The sequence below is a fragment of the Trichoderma harzianum genome (assembly GCF_003025095.1).
Source record: "Trichoderma harzianum CBS 226.95 unplaced genomic scaffold M431scaffold_1, whole genome shotgun sequence".
NCBI lineage: Eukaryota > Fungi > Ascomycota > Sordariomycetes > Hypocreales > Hypocreaceae > Trichoderma > Trichoderma harzianum.
Genome location: NW_020209249.1, coordinates 2,805,263 through 2,824,110, shown reverse-complemented (window position 1 = coordinate 2,824,110; position 18,848 = coordinate 2,805,263). Strand labels below are relative to the sequence as shown.

The 18,848-nt window shown below is 51.1% G+C and overlaps 5 protein-coding genes across 5 annotated transcripts; 3 read left to right on the top strand and 2 right to left on the bottom strand.

Annotated features, from left to right (window-relative positions):
- Nucleotides 1–1,129: 1,129 nt before the first annotated feature.
- On the top strand, nt 1,130–1,462 carry M431DRAFT_489661 (hypothetical protein; the record flags this gene model as incomplete). Its single annotated transcript, XM_024916709.1, has 2 exons — nt 1,130–1,141; nt 1,235–1,462. 2 exons carry the CDS (start codon nt 1,130–1,132, stop codon nt 1,460–1,462), a joined length of 240 nt encoding a protein of 79 aa, XP_024780550.1.
- Nucleotides 1,463–6,597: 5,135 nt separating this feature from the next.
- M431DRAFT_198819 (hypothetical protein) lies at nt 6,598–7,112 on the bottom strand. The gene has a single exon (XM_024913298.1). The coding sequence runs from the start codon at nt 6,964–6,966 to the stop codon at nt 6,694–6,696; it is 273 nt and encodes a 90-aa protein (XP_024780549.1). The 5' UTR covers nt 6,967–7,112; the 3' UTR covers nt 6,598–6,693.
- A 2,144-nt stretch (nt 7,113–9,256) lies between these two features.
- Nucleotides 9,257–10,142, top strand: M431DRAFT_198843 (hypothetical protein). The gene has a single exon (XM_024913299.1). The coding sequence runs from the start codon at nt 9,690–9,692 to the stop codon at nt 9,852–9,854; it is 165 nt and encodes a 54-aa protein (XP_024780548.1). The 5' UTR covers nt 9,257–9,689; the 3' UTR covers nt 9,855–10,142.
- Nucleotides 10,143–11,896: 1,754 nt separating this feature from the next.
- Nucleotides 11,897–13,030, bottom strand: M431DRAFT_489656 (hypothetical protein; the record flags this gene model as incomplete). Its single annotated transcript, XM_024916708.1, has 2 exons — nt 11,897–12,943; nt 13,016–13,030. The coding sequence occupies 2 exons, from the start codon at nt 13,028–13,030 to the stop codon at nt 11,897–11,899; spliced, it is 1,062 nt and encodes a 353-aa protein (XP_024780547.1).
- Nucleotides 13,031–17,385: 4,355 nt separating this feature from the next.
- M431DRAFT_71989 (hypothetical protein) lies at nt 17,386–18,714 on the top strand (the record flags this gene model as incomplete). The annotated part of the gene is made up of 2 exons (XM_024921975.1): nt 17,386–17,497; nt 17,762–18,714. 2 exons carry the CDS (start codon nt 17,386–17,388, stop codon nt 18,712–18,714), a joined length of 1,065 nt encoding a protein of 354 aa, XP_024780546.1.
- Nucleotides 18,715–18,848: the final 134 nt, after the last annotated feature.

The window sequence follows — 18,848 nt, the reverse complement described above, 5'->3', positions numbered from 1 at the left end:
AAGGATCGCATAGTCCATGGGCATCGCGCGCACGCGTTAATCGGGATCGAAGTGGGAGAAACGCCTTTGCCATGTGTCAAGTGAGATGCATAGTCGGGAATAACAGCATTCTAGATAGGGGGCTTTTTTTTTTCTCTATTACTTTGTCTCTCTAGGATCAAGGATATGGAATGGTTCAGGGAAAGGGGTGAGGGGGAGGGGTTTGCATATAGATAGGTAGAAACTTTGCATGTTTAGGCTGTTTTTCTTCGTCGAGTCTTCATCCTTGGAACCAATAGATGGTAATATTCCTCTAAGATTTCTAATCGTTGTTTCGAATAATCCCAAGTTTACAGTAGTGCAGATGAACGACGAATTATTATGTAAATACCATTCTCTCAATTATCCTAGCATTAAAGGACCAATGGGAAGACATCTCCGGAGTTACATTACATGATGTTAAGTCGCCCCTCCTGTGAACATGCAAAAACAATTTGTCTCTGACCACTATAGTAAGCATTTCTCTCATAATCATGAGAGAATGGCTCCACAGCTTTGCATCAAACGTAATGGCAGCAGCAGCAGTACCATTAATAGCATTTCTTGGCAGCCAAAAGTCATGCGCAAAGTCATGCGCGAAGCCATCAATACGTCAAAAACACCCCTGCTACTCACTGCAAGCCCCGGTTTCCATCACGGCTGAAAACGGGTTCATTCTCTGGCCGTCCCAGCTGTGTGTGATTTAGGCAGACACAATTTGAGCCGGCTTCCCACCACCAGCGGCCTCGAGGGCGCGCTCGGTACAACACCCTAGAGGATGACTTGTCTCACCGTCCAGAGATGGCAAAAGCTGCTCCCCAATCAACGTCAGACCCAGGAACTTGGGCACGGGAGGAGGCGCATTAGCGCTGGTTCAGGACCTTGTCTAGCGTGCCGGCGCAGCGGTGCTGGTAGCATGACCAAACTTGCAGTAGTGTTCCATGATACCCATCAAGGAATCCGGAGTGGCCGCCTGGGGAGTGTGATATGTGATATGCCAAGTACCTGTATTTTAGGTACGGGTATTGCGGAGAGGTTTTGGAATTAAAGCTGCTACGAGTCCGTAGTGGCATGCCATCCCATCTTTGACGGGTCTCTTGGCGGTGCTGCCATGACCAAACACGTGGTCCTCGGCACTTCGTTCATATTGCTGACGGGCCGAGTCAGCAGACTAACAGACTCAGGGCTGCATCGAACATAACGTATGTATCTTGAGCCCTGCCTGTGTTCGAGTACGCAAGATCCCAAGGGTCGTGCTCTTTTTGTCGGCATCGGTAAGCACTACAACTCCGTAGACCATATATGGCAACTGATTGCTGTGGAAGGCTCGCGTCAAGGTATAAGATCTGACATGAGTAATCGAGTTCCGAAGCAACAGATATTTAGCAATACATGGGCGTCTTCATACGCCACAGCCGCTTCCAAGGAGCTGAGATACAAGTAGAGTTGCGGACCGGACTAGTACGTTGATGGATAGCTTCTGCCCGCCCTGTTTTCATAAACGCCGAGCCGGCGGCGCGGTGAACAGGGTAGCCGATAGGTGTGCTGTGAAAACGGGAGCAGTTAGCCGGGATCCCCGATCGTGTCTAAGAATACCCCAGAAGTCGATTTCTAGAATATACCTGTCCACCGTGTCGCTCAAGACCATTCACTGGTAGCCCTGGGATATAGACCAGCTATGAGACCGTCAGTCCGTATTATAACCAACATGGCGCAGATGGCGCAGATAAAAGTCGAGGTTCACGGGCGCCGTTTATGCCACTACACCCGTAATCAGGATTTGCACAGGTTACAAGTCATCCCATCTGAAAGCGTCATTGGTTTGGAAAGATTCTCTTCAAACTTGATTATGCGCCGGCGTCGGATGAAGGCCATGTTCCGGGCATGGCCGCGCCGTCCTTTCACCTTTTCGAGCCAACACAGTGGGGCTTGTCAGCGGCGTGTCTGCCATTGTTCGGGTGCCAGATGTGCGTCCTCTCATATGTAGGGAGTAGGTAACGCCGAGAACACCGGAGCTGCATCATCTTCAAATGACTCGATCACCACGCTGAACAGGGAACACGGAGCGCTGGGAACAGATGGCTCATCTCCTACCGTAGCAGTCACATGATAGACTACTAGTGCGGGTAAGGGTAAAGAGATGGACAATTACCACGGCCGGGGGAGCTGTTTCATCATTCCAGCCAGCATTCAGAGGCCTCATGCGTCCGGGAATAAAGTAGTATGTAGTACAAGTAAAACGGCGGCCAGACCCTGGCCCTGTCAGCCGATAGCCGGACTGGGTTGATATGTAGAAAGCCCGTCCATGCAAGTTTTAGGTGCGATGTGATGCGAACCAACCGGAATCGAGTGCCGGTGCTTGAATGGCTAGATCGTCGGACTGTGGTCATCTACCTTGGTCGACTCATCATGACTCTCAAGGCTGGTGTCGTCAATGTGCACGAAGATCTGCATCTGCTAAAGACAACAAGCCAGGACTTAGGAAAATATGCGACGGCCGCTGAGCAAACTCTTCCGTGAGGGCCGAGCTTGGAACTATTGGGGGCATCTGTTATACGGATTCAGCGGGTGACCGTGATTGTGGGTTGAGACTGAAGCAAGAAGAAGTTGAGGTGGCAGAGCTGCGTACTTCGTATCAGTAGAAAGCCGGGTGCCGGAAGAGAGGTGGTAGGAGCGCAGCAGTAAGGATCCCATGCGACTGTGATTTCAGTGCCGTCGCTGTCTGCCGGCCAGCTTTCCCGCGGCTCTCTGCCAATTTCATCTTCCTCCCTCTCGGCTGGGGTTGCTGGATTTGGAACACTGGGCTACGTGTTTCAATGATTTATGGCGCAGCACACACTTGCGAAATCCATTCTTCTGATAAGTGCACTCGTATACCCACGACTGGGGATGATAGGCTGGCGGCTTAAGACATGAATGCATTGTTGATCGGCGTAGCCCTGTGACTTTTGGTTGGTGGTCAATTGCAGTTGCCAATCGCACAGCAACCGATTGCTTTAGTTGATCTGTACGAGTACAAATTGCATGCGTCTCTGTGATGCAACGCTCTTGGTGCTGCCGGGAATGGCTTCCGGTCATGCCGCCCATACGAGGTCGGCGATGGTAATGGTGTGAACGCATGGTTACGTTTGCAGGTGGCTTACCCTCCTGTAACCTTGGACAGATAAGTCATGTTTGGGAATCATTCGTGGATGAGGACGACATGTCGTTTTCTCAGCATGTCATGCTGCTAAGAGCATAGATTAGCTGGACTGCGTGGTTACAATGGTCTGCTCGGATGTGGCACCTACGAGACAAGCTGGCCGTACATTTCATGTAAGGGTTAGCCAGGGCCCCATGGGAAGAGCGGATGAGTAGAGCAGTCATATATCGGCCGCGGCAATAGCTCAGGTATCCTGCATGCAAGGACAGCAAGCCAAGGTTGAATGTTTTAAGAAGCAGAGTCGTATGGATGGAGCGGGCTAGATTGCGTCCATGGAGTAGTAGGATGCAGGCGGGGGTGGGAGAAGAGCCAATGTCATCCCAGGTGCTCCTAGTGCGACGATATTACGTGCTTGTACCAAGTTGATACGCACTTGGTCAATCCCGGGAGCTGAGCAGCCACGGCATCATCGCAGCACAGATACCTTGGATGGCCATTGATGGCGGGCCTTGTGCGTGGAAGAAGAGCAAATCGTATATAAAACAAAGCATCGAGGTCGGAGTACGTGGTAAGATGTGACAGGAGCAGAAACGGCGCCAGGATTCGCTAGCCGTTAGGCTACCGGCGGCAGGCAGGCCGTGGCGCACGGCGAATCGTAGATCGGCTGGGTTTGGCAGCGAGTGAGTGGCACATGTACGACTACATACATGTATCAATCAGCACGATCCTGTTGTACAGCGAGATGAGTTCACTGTAACATGGCATGGGGCGCGAACCAGGGCAGGCCGGTTCCCCGTGCTGCGCAGCCACGCGCGGGCAAAATTGTTTTGCCTCAATGCCGTTGCTGGCACCGACGCAGGCGCAGGCATATGCATGTGCGAGTATTCGTCTTGCAGCGCTGCACATCAATCAATCATACCCAGCACATCTTGTACCATGGATGACAACTGGGTCAAGCAACTTGGCAGGGGTTGCGGAGCGTTTGTTGTCGGCCCATGCCATGCGGGGTTTCAAGAGAGGGCATACAGCGATGATTGGTCGCTCTGCTGCGGCTGCGAAGATGATATTTGACGAGATGCGGTTGAAGGGAGAAAAGGGTGCACGTATCAAAATATGGCCAAGCTGATGGGGAGGGAGAGAAGAGGCAAGGTGGTAGTGACAACAAAGAAGAGGAGAAAACATGGGTACCTAGCCAGTGTGTATACCTAAGGTATGAGAGAATGATGATAGGCCTAAAACACTGGCAATCGTTCTTTTCTCTGAGTTTATTTGTTTATTTGCTTTTCTCTGTTCTTTCCTTTATTCATCACATGTCATTTTACTGGAACCCATCAATTTGCGGGCTACTCTTGTTGTCTCCTTCCTCCTTCCTCCTCCTTTCTTCCCGTGCCCTTTCCTTTTTCCAAACGGAACTTGGGCGGCGAACCAAAACAGCAGTTTCACAGAACCAACAAAAGAAGCAGTCGTGGAATAGCGGGGCATTATATTCGCTGACATTTTGTGTACCAAATAGGGAAATAGCCCCCTGTCATCTTGTTTGTGCTTGCCGAGAGCTTCATGCCCTGTAGTACATGTGCGATACGAACAAGTTTTACAGATACGAAGCAGTGGCAGGTACTTTTGCAAGTATTAACGCAGCGTGCCATGCAGTCCATCAGCCTACAGTACCTAAGAGTAACACGGTACGTACAAGGCTCGCTAAGCCACAGATTTCCGTGTCCCTTGTTGGATGAGGTTAATTTGAGTCCCAACCTAACATGAAGCATGGAATACTTGCAAGGTGTCAAGGTAATCAATCCATCTCACGGAATACCTTACACGCCTGAATTTCTTGGTAAGCTCCCCTTACATAAGCCCGTCGGGCAATGCTCTCGGGCAACACTTCAAATTGCACGGGCACGTCCAGGTCCACGGTTTGAATCACACTACCAAGTATTACAAGAGCACTAAACACCTTGTCCGGGACATCTTCCAGCATTTCCCCGATGTCTGTCCGCGTCCGCGGGAATTGATGCGATGTTCCGGACTGCCGCGTCCTTTTCTCCTTCTTTTTCCTTTTGTCCCTTCCCTCGAGCATTACACGTCCCCTGGCCATCAAACGATTCATCCCACATGCAAACATACACACGTCTCGTACTGAGCAGGCTTTATGGGTGGTGTGGATGGTAAGGGGACATCAGGCAACTCATTGCGGGCCATGGGGTGGTGGGTTAAAAGCTAGAACGCCTTGGATATCCATTGGAGAGGATAAGAAGAGAAAAAAAAAGTGGCAGCCTGAGACACCGCCCTGAGAGATGAGACCACGAAGTATTAGTCGTCCAAAGTAAACGCCTCAAATGCGAAAGCCAGCGCAGAAGAGCTGAGGGCGTCTTTTCTCTCCTTCGTTTGACCAGGTTCTATGACAACGCTGCTGTGGTCGAGACTCTGAATCCCATGCCAAGGCCAATCAATGCGGCATGCAAGAAAGCGTGTAAAGAGTGATAACTTACAAGTAGTAAACAAAAGAATTACTTTAAATCATCATTGGGTGTTCCCATGTGAGAGATGCTGCGCATTGGACCCAAAACGGTCTCGTTTGCATTAGCTGGCTCGCTTGTTGGCGCCGGTGCGAAAGCCCCAGGCAGGGAGCAGAAGATGCGGGCGGTGCCTACAGCAGCTGAGTCAGAAAACAACAGCTCTAGGATCGCATTAGCTATTAGGCTGCATACCGGTGAAAAGAAGCTGCAAGCTGTTGCATGATGCTGCAAGCTCTACTGCAGGCTACAGCACTCGTATGCAGCAGCGCGAGATCGTCCCACGGCTAGCTCTAGACTCGGTACATCTGCCCAAGGTTGAGATGCCCTAATGAAATGCAAGTGCAGATGTACTTTGGTCTTGGGGGAGCGCCTCTCATTGGTCAATTGGCGCACTGAATTACTCTGTTCAGCCATCCCGCTATAAGAGCCTAGTCGATGTACCCGGGCCAACTCAAGCCACCAGATTGAGAGATGTTAGTAGTACTAGATTAGCAGCCAGGGCAGTGAGAAAACAAATCAATCACATTGGCTTCACGTCCTCCCTCGCTTCGCAATTGAATCCTGTGGGTCGGTATCTCCCTCCTTGCTAGGGCTAATTTCATCAAGCCTGCTTTTGCATACTTCGAAGCAGGCAGAGCTTGCGAGATGCTACCTCGGGAAAAGGGTGCCTTAGTACCCAACCGCTACCCCCATACGGGCTGAAAAAGTACAGGTCTGGACCTGTAACAAGGCAAGATACGGAGTGCATGCCCGTACATGCATGAGCGCAGCTAATGTATGAGAAGCCTTGTTTCCATATGCAAAGAGCAGCGGCAGATTTTCAGCCTCAGCGTATCCTGGCTATATGGAGTTATATGGAATAATTGGTGCTAGTCAGTCTCGCTGCCTTACCTCGCTCATGTCCTTTCGCCGAGCACCTTCCTCGCAACGCTTTGGCAGAAAAAAACAAAACACACCGCTCTCATGGCGCGGCAGAATGATTCAGCAAGACTGATTCAGTCAACATCTTGGCCTGCTTCATCCTCCTCCGTGTTTTCGGTCTCGTTCCAAGGGTTGGCCGCCCGTCTCCATCTGCTTCCAGCTTCGGCTCAGTGCCAGGCTCCAAACGGCGCCGACACACGCAAAGCCCTGCCTGCAAGGTCCCACCCGAAGAGCCCTAAATAAACAGCATCCGACATGAGGCGCTGTCAAGGTCCACGCCGGGGCCGGCTGAGGGAAGAGAAGAGAGAACCAAACCACGACGCACATCATGGACGGTAAACTGCTCACCCGGAACAAGCAAGTCGTCATACAAGTCTATACATGTAGGCTGTCACCCGCTCGTCTCACCCTCTCACTTTCGCTTTCGGCGCATCTTGATCCCATCTAGGACAAGTGTCGTCAATACGGGTCTGGCTGGGATTGGGAACTTTTCCCTTGAGCGGCCCCATTCCGTTAGCCGGTAGGGCTACATGCGGCGTACGAGTCTTGGAGATTAGTCGTATGTCTGTGCCGTTCTTGTTGAAGCATACGAGCCCGAGTACTTGCAGGTGCGCAGGTGTTGTATGACTGCCAGGGTTGTTCCGCAATGCCCCGGGAGAGATGCTTCCTTGCCAGATGCTCAAGGTGCGTCATGTGTTTGCATGTACATGCAGCACCCGCACCCGTACGAGGACGTTGACGTGGTTTGCCATGTATGAGGCCCAAACGCACGTCTTCGCAGCTTGTTGCTGCATGAATCAGCCTGTCTCAGGACGTGGCCGGCATACAACTTTCAGCCCAAGCAAGCCATCAGTTTACACTCACCACTACCTGCATTACAAATGGCAGCAAAAGCACCAATGTGAGTTCTTGCCGAGAATTAGGCCTGGCCGCTCCCAGAGTCGCAAGTGGGCGCAGTTTAGCTTACTGCTACTTGTAGTAGCTCTTATTTAGGTGACCCGTGGTGTCTTTCACGCTCGTCCTAGTGCTAGACAGGTTCAGGGGTGAAAGCCCGCTCCCGTGTCTCCGGTCAAGTCAGACCCTTCCTTTGGGAGAGACTTGAGCGGCGCTTGCGGGTCGGTCAGCTCGGAGGGGTGTGCGTTTTCTCTTCTATACATACAACACGGAGTTGAGCAGTGATGATGACGATGGCCTTTTCCCACCCCGAGCTAGTCGTTGACAAACCGGGGGTCTGACCTTGACCGTTTTGGAATGTTTGCACCCCTGTGCTGAGGCTCTGTTGGCTGCTAGCCCCGGTCGAATCGCCCGCAGCGTGACCAGCAGACAGGTAACAGCGATCTTTCCGGTTCAAACGGAGAGTTGCGTCCGTCCGCGCGTGTTTGAGCGCATCATCTGCTTTGGCCGTCGACGGTTCCAGGGCCAGGGCTGGAGGGGGCCAGGGCCAGGGCCAGGAGGGCTATGCGCGATGATCTGATTATCCTCCCATCCCGCCGGGTCGCCGTGCTTGCATCTCCACAGAGGGAGGCACCTTGCAATGTACTCTTTCTTACTTGTAGGAGAGAAGAGAGAAGAACAGAGCAGAGGAGAAGAAAGAAGAGATTCGAGCCATTTGAAATCCAGTGAAGCGATTTGATCCAGTCAGTATAGCCTCAAAGTCTACATGCGCTCTATCAGGCATTGATCTGTGCTGCCTCAAGTCCCAGATGGATAGTTGGGCTGCAGAGCACCTGCTGGGTACCTCGACGGACGCAGAGTGCCCAGAGAAAGTACCTTGCCTTGCATTGCCTTGCTTTGTGGGCTGCATGTAAGTAAGTACCTTTTATATTAAGTTGCGTGTACATATGCATTGATGCATCCTTGCCTTGGCCTTGCTGTCTCTATTCACATGCAGCCCATCCCTTGCTTGACGTCTTCAACCACACGCCCCCCTTCCTTTCCTTTCTCCTTCTCCTCCTCAGCATTTCCATTCCCTTCTCTTTTCTGCTCTATCATCAATCACATCATCCCATCATCCTCGTCCGTGTCCTCAACCCCTCTGCCTCCTCCTCTGTTTCCTCCCCCTCCCTCTACCCCTCCCCCTCGACCATCCTTGCACGGGTTTTGCACCTTTCGTTGTCAATTACCAACAGCAAAAGGCGTGATTGACAATTAATATCCTTCTGCAGAGGCTTGTGTGGCGAGCAGCCCGCCAGTTCACTTCGCCTGCCATCGATTGATTCCGTTCATCGTCGTCAAACACACTCCCGCTTCGTCGCCTTCCAGAAACACTTCGGCACTTGTCTACCGCCGGAACTGGCTCCGGTGTTACATCTCTGTCGGCACCCGCTCCCGCATCCCCGTTTTCTTCCCGGCGAGGATCAAACAAACGCCTTGTTGGTTTGTTCTATTTTTGTTGATATACCCCGGCCAGGCTGTTTCGTCACTTAGTCGCAATCGTCGGGCACGGATGTTTAGCTTTACATCGTCATACGCTCCAGATTTTGACAGGCGACGCCCGGCTTATCGAACCCTCCCCCTGCTTTCACGTCCCCTGCCTCCCAGCGTATGTAATATCCCTGAAAGCCCAGTAGTAGTGTTTGAAAGAGGAGCTACTACTAGGAGCTTTTTTGACAAACGCGGGTAGAACTGGTTGCCGAGCTCAGTACGCCGATACTGCTACATATAAGGTTGCTATTCGCAGCCCTCTGGTCTATCGTTCACAGCCATCAACACTCAACCATTCACCTCTATAAAACACCTTGATTGTTCACACATTGTTCACCCATTGTTCACTCAAAGCCTCTTCTTCATCTCTAACAAGCTTTTATCTTTTAAGAAACTCTCCACCGTTGAAAACTTAAAGAGACACGTTCATCTCTTGTAAGCCGCCACAGTCTGACATCCATACCAAGGCTCTATCTACTACATCATCTATTTGCATCAGCCGCCTTGAGTCAAAGTTGCTTGGCTTCACACTGTCTGAATTCTTATTGTTCTTTGATAGAATCAGTCAAAGAATCTATCTCTTTCAGAGACTTCATCTCTGATAGCCAACCAACTCCTCCTGACTCAATCACAAGGCTCTGCTAAGCCGACCATCAACCGCAAACCCAATGACAATGGCAGTCTCTTGCGCTCACTCTTTTGTCATGATCAAGTCTGACAATACTCTCGTTCAGTGGGTTTGCCAGCATTGCCGGTCGGGACCTCACTGGGCCATCTACGAATGCACATACTGCAAGCTTCATCTTTGCCGCCCATGCACCCAGGCAGCCTAAGCTAGTTAATCAGCAAAGGCTGATATCGACAACAACTACCGGATTGACCATTTTCATGGCAGGCCATCTGGGGGGATTCTCTTTCTCCTCGGTCAATCCTGGTTGGTTGATGATGCCGCCGTCGCTATTCATGATGTTCATTCCATCTTGAATGCGGCCCACTACCCTTATTACGACGACAAATTCACCCTTGGCGAGCCACTCGCTCCCTAACAACACTTTAACTGATACGGCCTCGACGAATCATGACCATCTTTGACAACTTTTTTCCTTTGTTTTGCTTTATAACTGCACATCTTACTCAGCAGCATCCCTATTTTTGCCCTTTGTGCAAACCGATTGACAACTGCAAATAGCTGTACGGCCACAATGCCAGAATTGGTTTTGCCTGCAGTATTATCTGCAGAAGCAGCGGTGTTTGCCCCCGGTCATGTTCATCGTTTACAAACTTCCATGCAGTTGGAACTGCAAGTCCCACGTGGGCAGCTCCCTTTTTGGCGACGCGCCCCATAAGCTGGTACAAGGACCCCTGCTCCGGATGTTACTCTGCTAGTGGACACAACTTGGACCTATGAGATGGCTCTCCAGGGCATCAAGACGGGATTCGGCGACTCTAGAATCGGAAGCGGGGAGGTGTGTGGTGGCCGCAACCTGGCAGCCTTCGTCCTCATCATGCTCACCGGCGACTTACTTCGCCCTCGTATTTCCCGTTTACCCTATTCCGTTTGGAAAGGACAAGGGCTAAGACAAGGTGCTGGGCGGAGCTTTGGCCTTCCGTTCATGATCAGGGTTTTGTCTGACAAGGTGCTGCGCTTTGCGCTGCAATAGCCGGCTGCCCTGCTTTGTCTTGGTCACCAGACTTGCTATTTCATCTGTTCATCTCCCTTTTGGCCCTTTTCACCCTCTGGTTTTGGTGTGTTGGAGTCTTGATATTTTGGGACCATGGTTGGTCTTTGCTTTTTGGTTGAAGGACCTGGGGTTTGGGGTTAGCTTTTTGTCACTTGGGTCAGTGCCGTTCTCTCATGACCGTTGACCGGCGCAATTTGAGATTTAGATGGATGGAACGGGGCTATTTCAACGTATGAGTAACCCCACGGATAGACTGGTTTGTCGTAAGGCAAGGAAACTCCAATCTGGAGACGTGAGCATGACTTCATAGATAGTAAATAGACATGGGACACAATGATTACACTTAACACACCACTTGTCATACGATTCTCTATAATTCCTTCGTAGTGATACTCGTACAGATCAACGGTTGAACAGTAGTAGGGCTCGCAGGTCTGGATGCGATTCAGTTTCACGGTTCCCTAAAAATTGGTACAGCCCGCTGATTTGGCTTTGTCTTTGACAAGGATCTACGAGATAGTCTTTCTTTTTATAAAGATTAATCTGTGTTATACTACGCTACCATCAGCAAGGAGACAGAAACTACTCTGTACGTGTTCCATTGCTACACTTAATCTCAGTTTGTTACTGGCAATCTACTAGTTTGAGGAAAACAAGCGAAATAGAGGGGAGAAATGCCTCTCCTTTCATAGAGAAGAAGAAAAAGAAACCGAGAGGTTCGTTTACATTAAAAAAGCAACAGAGAAAACGAAGTTGACTAGAACTTTATTCTCATTGGGAGAAAAGTCTGAGATTCAATCTATCCTTGATTTCCTGTTTCTATGGATTTGCGTCTACTGTGAAACACAACGTTGGTACTCCTCCCGCGGGAAGACCGAAAAGGAGGCAAAAAAAAAAAAAAAAAAAAAAAAAAAAAAAAAAAAAAAAGGCTGTGATACAAGATTTGCCGTGCGAGGCGATCTGATTCTGTGCCATGTGCGGCAACAATGGGATCTCCCCGTATTGGGCGGGTGATGTAACAACAATACCCTTGTGACGGGCAGGTCATATGGGTAGACGGATGCAATAGTTTGCTTGCTTTTCTTGCTTACTTCAAATCGAGGCAAGATTGGACAAAGGCAGGTTTTGGCTGAGCGGCTAGAGAGTAGCAGTGCTACTCGCATTGAAAAAAGAGGCAACCTCCGAGAAATGATCTACGCATATCGGTAGTAGCGAGCAATCGTCTTATCCTTGTACGGCCAATCCCACACTGGCCTCTCGCTCGTCCTCTTCGTCACAGCCACCTCATCTCCAACTGATATGTCAACTCCGTCCAGGCCATCAACCAAGAACGCATACTTGCCAAAGACGGGCGTCCACTTGGACCCTGCATCGACCCGTCGATCCGACATGAGCTTCTTCAAGAGCATGCCCTTCTCGCCTTCACCGAACCGCCCCGTGTCATAATCGACGTTGAGGGAAGTACAACGGTTACACAGCTTCGTCATGGCTAGGGTAGGGCGGCCGCCGAAGGATAACTCAGCCCAGAAATCTTCTTCGAACTCACCCTCGCCCTCGCCGTCAACGACGATGTTGGGGCGGAACTTGACGATATCCACGGGACCGCTGGAGAGGCGGGCGTTGACGTTGCCGAGTGACTTTTCGGTCACGACGAGGTAGGCAGCCATATCTGAAAAGGCCAGCCAGTCCGCCTCGGGTTGCTGCTGTTGGCATTGATCTCCCCATACGAAACTAGATAGATAAGGAAGCCAGCCCTGTTTGGCGGGAGGCGCAGCAGAGACAGCGGGCTGAGCTCTAGGTGAGAAGGTGCCAAAAACAGGGCGACGCTCGTCACCGATGTAGCAAAGGATAGTCTGGAAGCCGAAGCAGGCTGTGAACCACTCGTCGAAATATGCCCCCATTCGATAAGCGTCAACCATGGCCTGGTGAAGGTTGATGACCTGCCGGTCGAGACCCGAGACGTCAGGGTTCAGAGGCACGCGGAGGACGACGCTCTGTTCCGGACGCGGCGGCACCAGCGGATCTCTCGGGGGCTGATATCGCACATGAATCTCATCGTCAACAATCTCCTGGGTGAAGCGGCTGCACTCGGGGTACCGGTCAAGCTGGATCTTGGCCAGCTCCCCGTCGTCGCCGACTTTGAAGAGCATGAAGCGTCTGTCATACTTGACCCCCTGGGGGCCAAGATGAGCATTGTGGAGCGGGATGCCGCGGAGGGCCTTGATAGGATAGACCCAAATCTGGGGTAAGAGAGGAGTCGTCAGCAACCTTAAAATCGTGGACTGCCCTGTCCGGCTAAGATGCTTACATACCGCCGTTATCTTCATGGCTGGCGCGGCTGAGGAGCGAATTCAATAGGGCTGGAATCAAGCAACGGGATCCAATTTGAATCAAGAATAAGAAAGAGAAAGGGAAAAACTATGCTGTTCCGTCCGAAATGCTGCCCGCTACTCTTATACAACGTCGAATTCCTGTGAATCATGTACTCATGCGTCCGTAGATACATACTAATTTAAGCCAAAGGGCCCGATTACCCAGATCGGTCATCATGCTACCGGTCTGGCGCGCCCTTCCTCGGCAATTGATGTGCTAAGATGCGCCTTGTCCTTGTTGTTTGGCATTGATTGCAAAGTAAGCAACTAATAGGCTGTCATTCATCCTTCCGCGGAAGCGGTCCCTAGACTCTTCGGCTTTAGGCAATGGGCTTTATTTTTCGCTGTGCGTGGGGGCAGCGATACATAGCATGGGAGTCGGCGATTACGACTTGTACAGACACTCTGCTAATTCCGTCGCGTGCCGGGCTTTGGCGAATGCGATTAGACATTATTCGCGAAGCCTGACATCTCTCCTTCCTTTTCGGCCTGCTCATCTTTCGGATATCATATCGTCGTGTTCGCATCTTGGCCTAGCTGAATATTGGAATCCCCTAGCGATATTTTGCTTTTGATGTCAGTTTAGCCGAGAATCAACGCGGTCAGCTAGACGCCATAGCGGCGCTCAAAGCATCTCACAAACACTCCAACTGACTCATGGTTCACCTAGTCGAAAAAAGGAGTAGCAGGATGAGCCTCCCGAAGATTGTTCGGGTGAGATGGCTATAATAAGTCAAGGTACAGTCAAAGATCTTGCCCATAGTCAATCTTGGCGTTTTTATTCCCTCTTTCTCCTCATAGACGCCAGTTGCAGGGACCAAGAACGCGGGCATACTCGCACAGATATCTAGCTCAAAGAGTCTCTGCTGCAATGCGTTTCCAGGAGGAGATGATCATCCTTTCCCAGGGCCCAAAATGAGTAAAGCTTAACAGGTTCACTGACAGGACGCTAACGACTCCTCGCGTCGTCTCACGATAGTGCGAAGCAGCTGTCCGACCTACTCGACAACTAAAGCAACAATCATTTCGTTTTGCAAGTTAGATCATATTTCACCACAGCCGAAGTCGTGATTCGTCATCAGAGAAAACATGTACGACTTCAACGGCATGCACTGCGTACTCCATACAAGATCAGAGAGATAAATGTCCAACTCTGGGGAGCGGGGGAGAGGAGAATGCTACCCTGTTGAGTGGATGGATCCCTTGAACAGTAACGGGCATGTGTGAGCGAAACCCCACTAGGCTCTGCGATTAATGCTACCGGCATGCTGGAGATCTCTGACGTATCGACAGGGCACTCGGCCATTGAAAGCAAGCTGTAAATCTCTTGTCACTGGGGGTTTGACGAGCGCCGACGCGCTACATGCATACGAGCACTCGTAATACTCAACGAACCCTAAAGCCTTGTTAATAATCTCTTGTGCGCCCTACCGGCTCACACGGCCGGTTTGTCTCGAAATCTTGCTCAAATATCATCACGACATTCCGTTAAAACCGCCTTGGCAAGAAAACGGAGCGGTCTCAACTGCTCAAATACGTAAATAGTCGGCACTGAGAGTTCGGACGCGTACGCTCTGTACGTCAGCAGTGGATCGGATAACCCTTGTTCTTCCGTTGGGAGACGACAACCCCTCCAAAAGAAATGTCGCCAAGGGAAGAGGGTCGATGCTAGCTTGATAGCTTAAGAGGCCGTGTTACCGAAAGATTGAGCGATGGCTGACCCTGATCGGAGGTGGTGATGTTGCCGCGTTTTGGGCACATATCGTATCACACTGGCAGCCGTCTGTCAAGCCAAAGAACTACTGCAGCACAGTATGGGTGCTAGCGGTGATAGAGAGGTAGTAGTGGTATTAGTGATTGATTACTACCCGCGCAAACCACGCTCCCGGGACAGGGCATGTGGTGGATGTGATATATCGAATTATGCTTGGTGAGTGCGCGGACCGTTTGCTGATTCGCTCGGTTTGGTTATCTTTTGTGATCTTGTGGACTGATAGAGCCCAGGCAACAAAGTCGTAATAGTAGCATCCATGAAGCAAGAGAGGAGGGGTTGAGGCCGATATGATCCTTCAGACCTGCACATCGGCATGGCTGGCTCCAGGATAAAAGCGTGAAAGGTGATTTGCTCCGTCTCAGTAGATGCACGCCGATAATGCAAACGGGAAGAGAATGAAACGACGCCCGCTCCTCATTCACAGCTGCATGCATGTAAGGTATACAGTAGCAAGCATGCTTGATGCTAGAGCTAGAGCAGAGTAACGGCCTGTATCATGCGCGACGGGACGCCGAATCCATCCGGCGGTTTGCTTCATCTCCATCGCTCAATCCGTAGCCGTATTTGCGCAATTTGGACCCCGATAGCCGTGTTTGCTTGGCAGCCCTTCCCTGAGCCCGCGTGCGTCTGCTGCTCATGCGGAACGTCAAAAGCCAATCGAGGGGAGCAGCTTATAACGGTGGCGTCGCTGTTGGTTGACGCCTCGTCTCGTCTATTGGATGACTTGCTCCCTTGTCCGTCTTATCGCGTGCCCTCCAGCTTAGACTGGCCAACCGGGGGAGGCCCAGACCGTTGTCGAGAGAGTTGTGGCGCTTGGGAAATCGCTAGCCTGCTTGGGTTCAAGGTGGAGAGAGATGGTCGGTTTTGAAACCCCAGGTTTGTTTGAGCTTTGTCCAAGCAAGGGCTGTTTTAGCTTGATGGGGTTCCGTTCGGTTTGTGGGAGCACGAGATGGACTGAGAAGAAAAGGCGATGGAATGGCATGACATGTGAGAGTAGAAGCAAGCAAGCAAGCAAGCAAGCAAGAGATGAAGAAATGGAGTTGGATTTGAGTTGGCCGGTACGTACTCCTGCTAGGTTTACAATGAAATCAAAATGGAAGGGCCATGTTGGGCGTCGTTGCTGATGCTGCAGGTGCTGCCGCCGCTGCTGCATTTTTGCATTTGCCCGCTGTTTGATCGTCCACAAAAAAAAAAGGAAAAGCAAAACCTCCACTTTCTCCCTAGAAAGCTGGCTTCTCCTCTTCCCCACCACCTCACACACGCCTGGCCGTCACTTGTTGCTAGCAACCTGGTCAAGTGAACATTTTCTTCAAGGTCCCAGCTAGCTAATAATGTTAGCCAAAGACCTCACGACGCTACAGCTCTTCAGCTGGCCTTGACTGACAACGCTCAAGTGGAGGTGAGAGAAGCTCTAGAGAGGTCCAAGATGGTCGATGGTCAGCCACCGCCCGCTTTTACATCGCACTATCAACACGCGGAAATTTCAACGGGAAAAGCCGCTTCGTCTTGATACTTTTTTTATGCTGTTTTTGTCCTCGGTACTCGATGCTTTTGTGTAAATGGCTGCTAGTGAGCAGGTATTGCCAGGGGAGCAGCTACATACATGGAGCCAAAGAGGGCCAGGGGCCTTGTCTGTCTCGCCTCGCCTCGCCTGGCCCTCGCTTGGTTTTGGGCCTGGCTGCGTACTGTACAGTATGTGCAAGGTTTTGCTCTCTTACATGAGCGAAAATGCCGAGTGTTGGTTCGTCGATAACTCTGCCTCCCACTTGCTTCCCACTTGCTAGGTGCTGCTATACTCGTACTAGGTAGGTCGATGGGCTTGACAGCCGTCCCTTTCTAGTGTCCGGAGTAAATGATGCAGATCTTGCAGATTAGAAAACGGCCTGTTCTTTTATCTATCCCTCCAGGCCCCCTTCCGGCTCGTGCTCTTCTTCCTCAGCTTCTTCCCATACTGACTCTTGACTCCTCTGCTCGCTTCACCAGCCGTCTCTTACACCGTTTGGGGATTCTGAAACGGACAGTTTTGCCATTAACCTTATCCATCCCCTTGTATCACTTTGTTTGTCGACATACATATTGCATGCGCTGCCCGGCATAGGCGCCCGCCACATCCTGTGCGCCGTCTGTTTGCTGCTGCTGATTTATACCCATTATTACACGAGACATTGAGAAATTACTCGCTCACACCTCTCCGGAATCCTTGAGGCCTGGAGCCCCAGTTCTCCAGCTATAATCTCCATAAATCTTTATCTTTATCTTCTTCCTCTTCTTCTTCCTCTTCGTTTATCGTTCCTTATCTTATTGCTCTCCTGCTTGCATAAAGCTTTATTTTCTCCTCCTTACTCTTTGGGTCGCCAGGCTGCGGCTAAATCAGAAAGGCTCCCGCGCTTCTGTAGGACCCTTTACCGCGGTTAATATTCTAAATTATTTTCCCCGAGGGCACCGTCCCTCCGCCGTTGTTTATCTCACTTGAGTACCCAAGAGGCTGGGCGTTATCCTGGATTAGGGAGGTGGGAAGATACCACTGCATGACACCATGGAGGAAGCTCAACGCCTCGTGGGTGTGCGCGAGCTGGATCTCGCAAACTATGGGCCAGTCTCTGTGGTAGACAGAATTAATGTTGTGCAGGGCTTGAGAACCAGTGCTGGTAAGACTTTTTTTTATCTCTCTCTTTATTTTCATTTCATCATTTCCTCTTTCATCTTCATTTTTTCTTGCGGTATATCAGAAAATGAGAATTCCCCGCGCCTACACCTTTTACCTTGAGCTCAAATTGCTCAAAATTTTCTCTATCCATCTCCCCCACCATCTTTGTCATCTTCCCATAGTGTAGCTCCGAGCTCCAAGCAGTAGCTCTACTAACACACTAAAACCAAACATTTCTCATCAAGCTTCTTACTAACTTGAACAGCCTTCTTCACATTTCTACGAGCAAATCTTGCTCTCAGCGCAACCTCACCGTCGTCGCCTGTTTCCTCTCATGCGCCAACGCCATACCTCGAGCCTTATTCGCATCACCAGTTTCCCATCCCACCATCTCCTTCGCCTCTAAGCTCCTCGACGTCCTTCTCAGATTCTCACTCCTATACTGGCGCCAACGCCGCGGCTCCTCTCGACTCTCTCGATGATGTTCCTCCTCTGTCCCTGGAACCGCTGCTCACCTACGATGACAAAGTCGCCGGCCTGAATCTCATTGCCGACTCGATAGCGCAGATGAAACAGCGGGCTGCTCACTCCATGGTCTTTCATCCCTTGTGCATGAGCGTCCTGTTCATGGCATGGGTCGGCATCTATCGCTGGTCTTATGTTCCCTCAACCGAGGATCCCAGCATGGCTCTCCTGCTATCATGCGGTGTAACCATGACCTACCTCACTGCGATACGCTACTTCACAGACGGCTACGTAAACCTAGCTGAGAATCTGCGTTGGTCATGGCTCGAGGGGTCCAACAGCATCGAAGGCGATCTCCTCATCGGCGCACGCTACGGCGGTGCTCTGATTGGAGTCCTGGTCCTCAGGCTGGAGCCTCGCTTTTCCTCTCTTACATCAGGGGGCAGCAAGCGCAGGAACAGGAGCAGGAGCGTGAGCTTCCGGGGAGGCAAAGGTGTCATCCGGGCATGGACCACACGCCTCCGGTATCGCGGTAAGGGCATCGGCCGAGACCTCCTCGACGGCGCCATTCGCATTGTCAAGGACCGCTGCGGAAAGGATGCCGAGGTGGGCTTCGCGCAGGAGCATGCTAACAGCACCATGCTACTGCCGGCCATGTTCAACGGAGCGTTTCGTAGAGGCGAGATACGTGCGGCTAAGGCGTTGGAGAAGGCGTTGGAGGAGTGGGAGTCGAGCAAGAGAAAGAAGTGGTAATGGATATCAGCGTTCCCTGGAGGAGCTTGATCTTAAGGTGCCCATAAGTGGACCCAGGATTTTTTTTGGATTTGCTGCGAGAATTCCTTCATTTGAGATACCCCATATGATTTTTCATCCTGTCTTTTGCGATG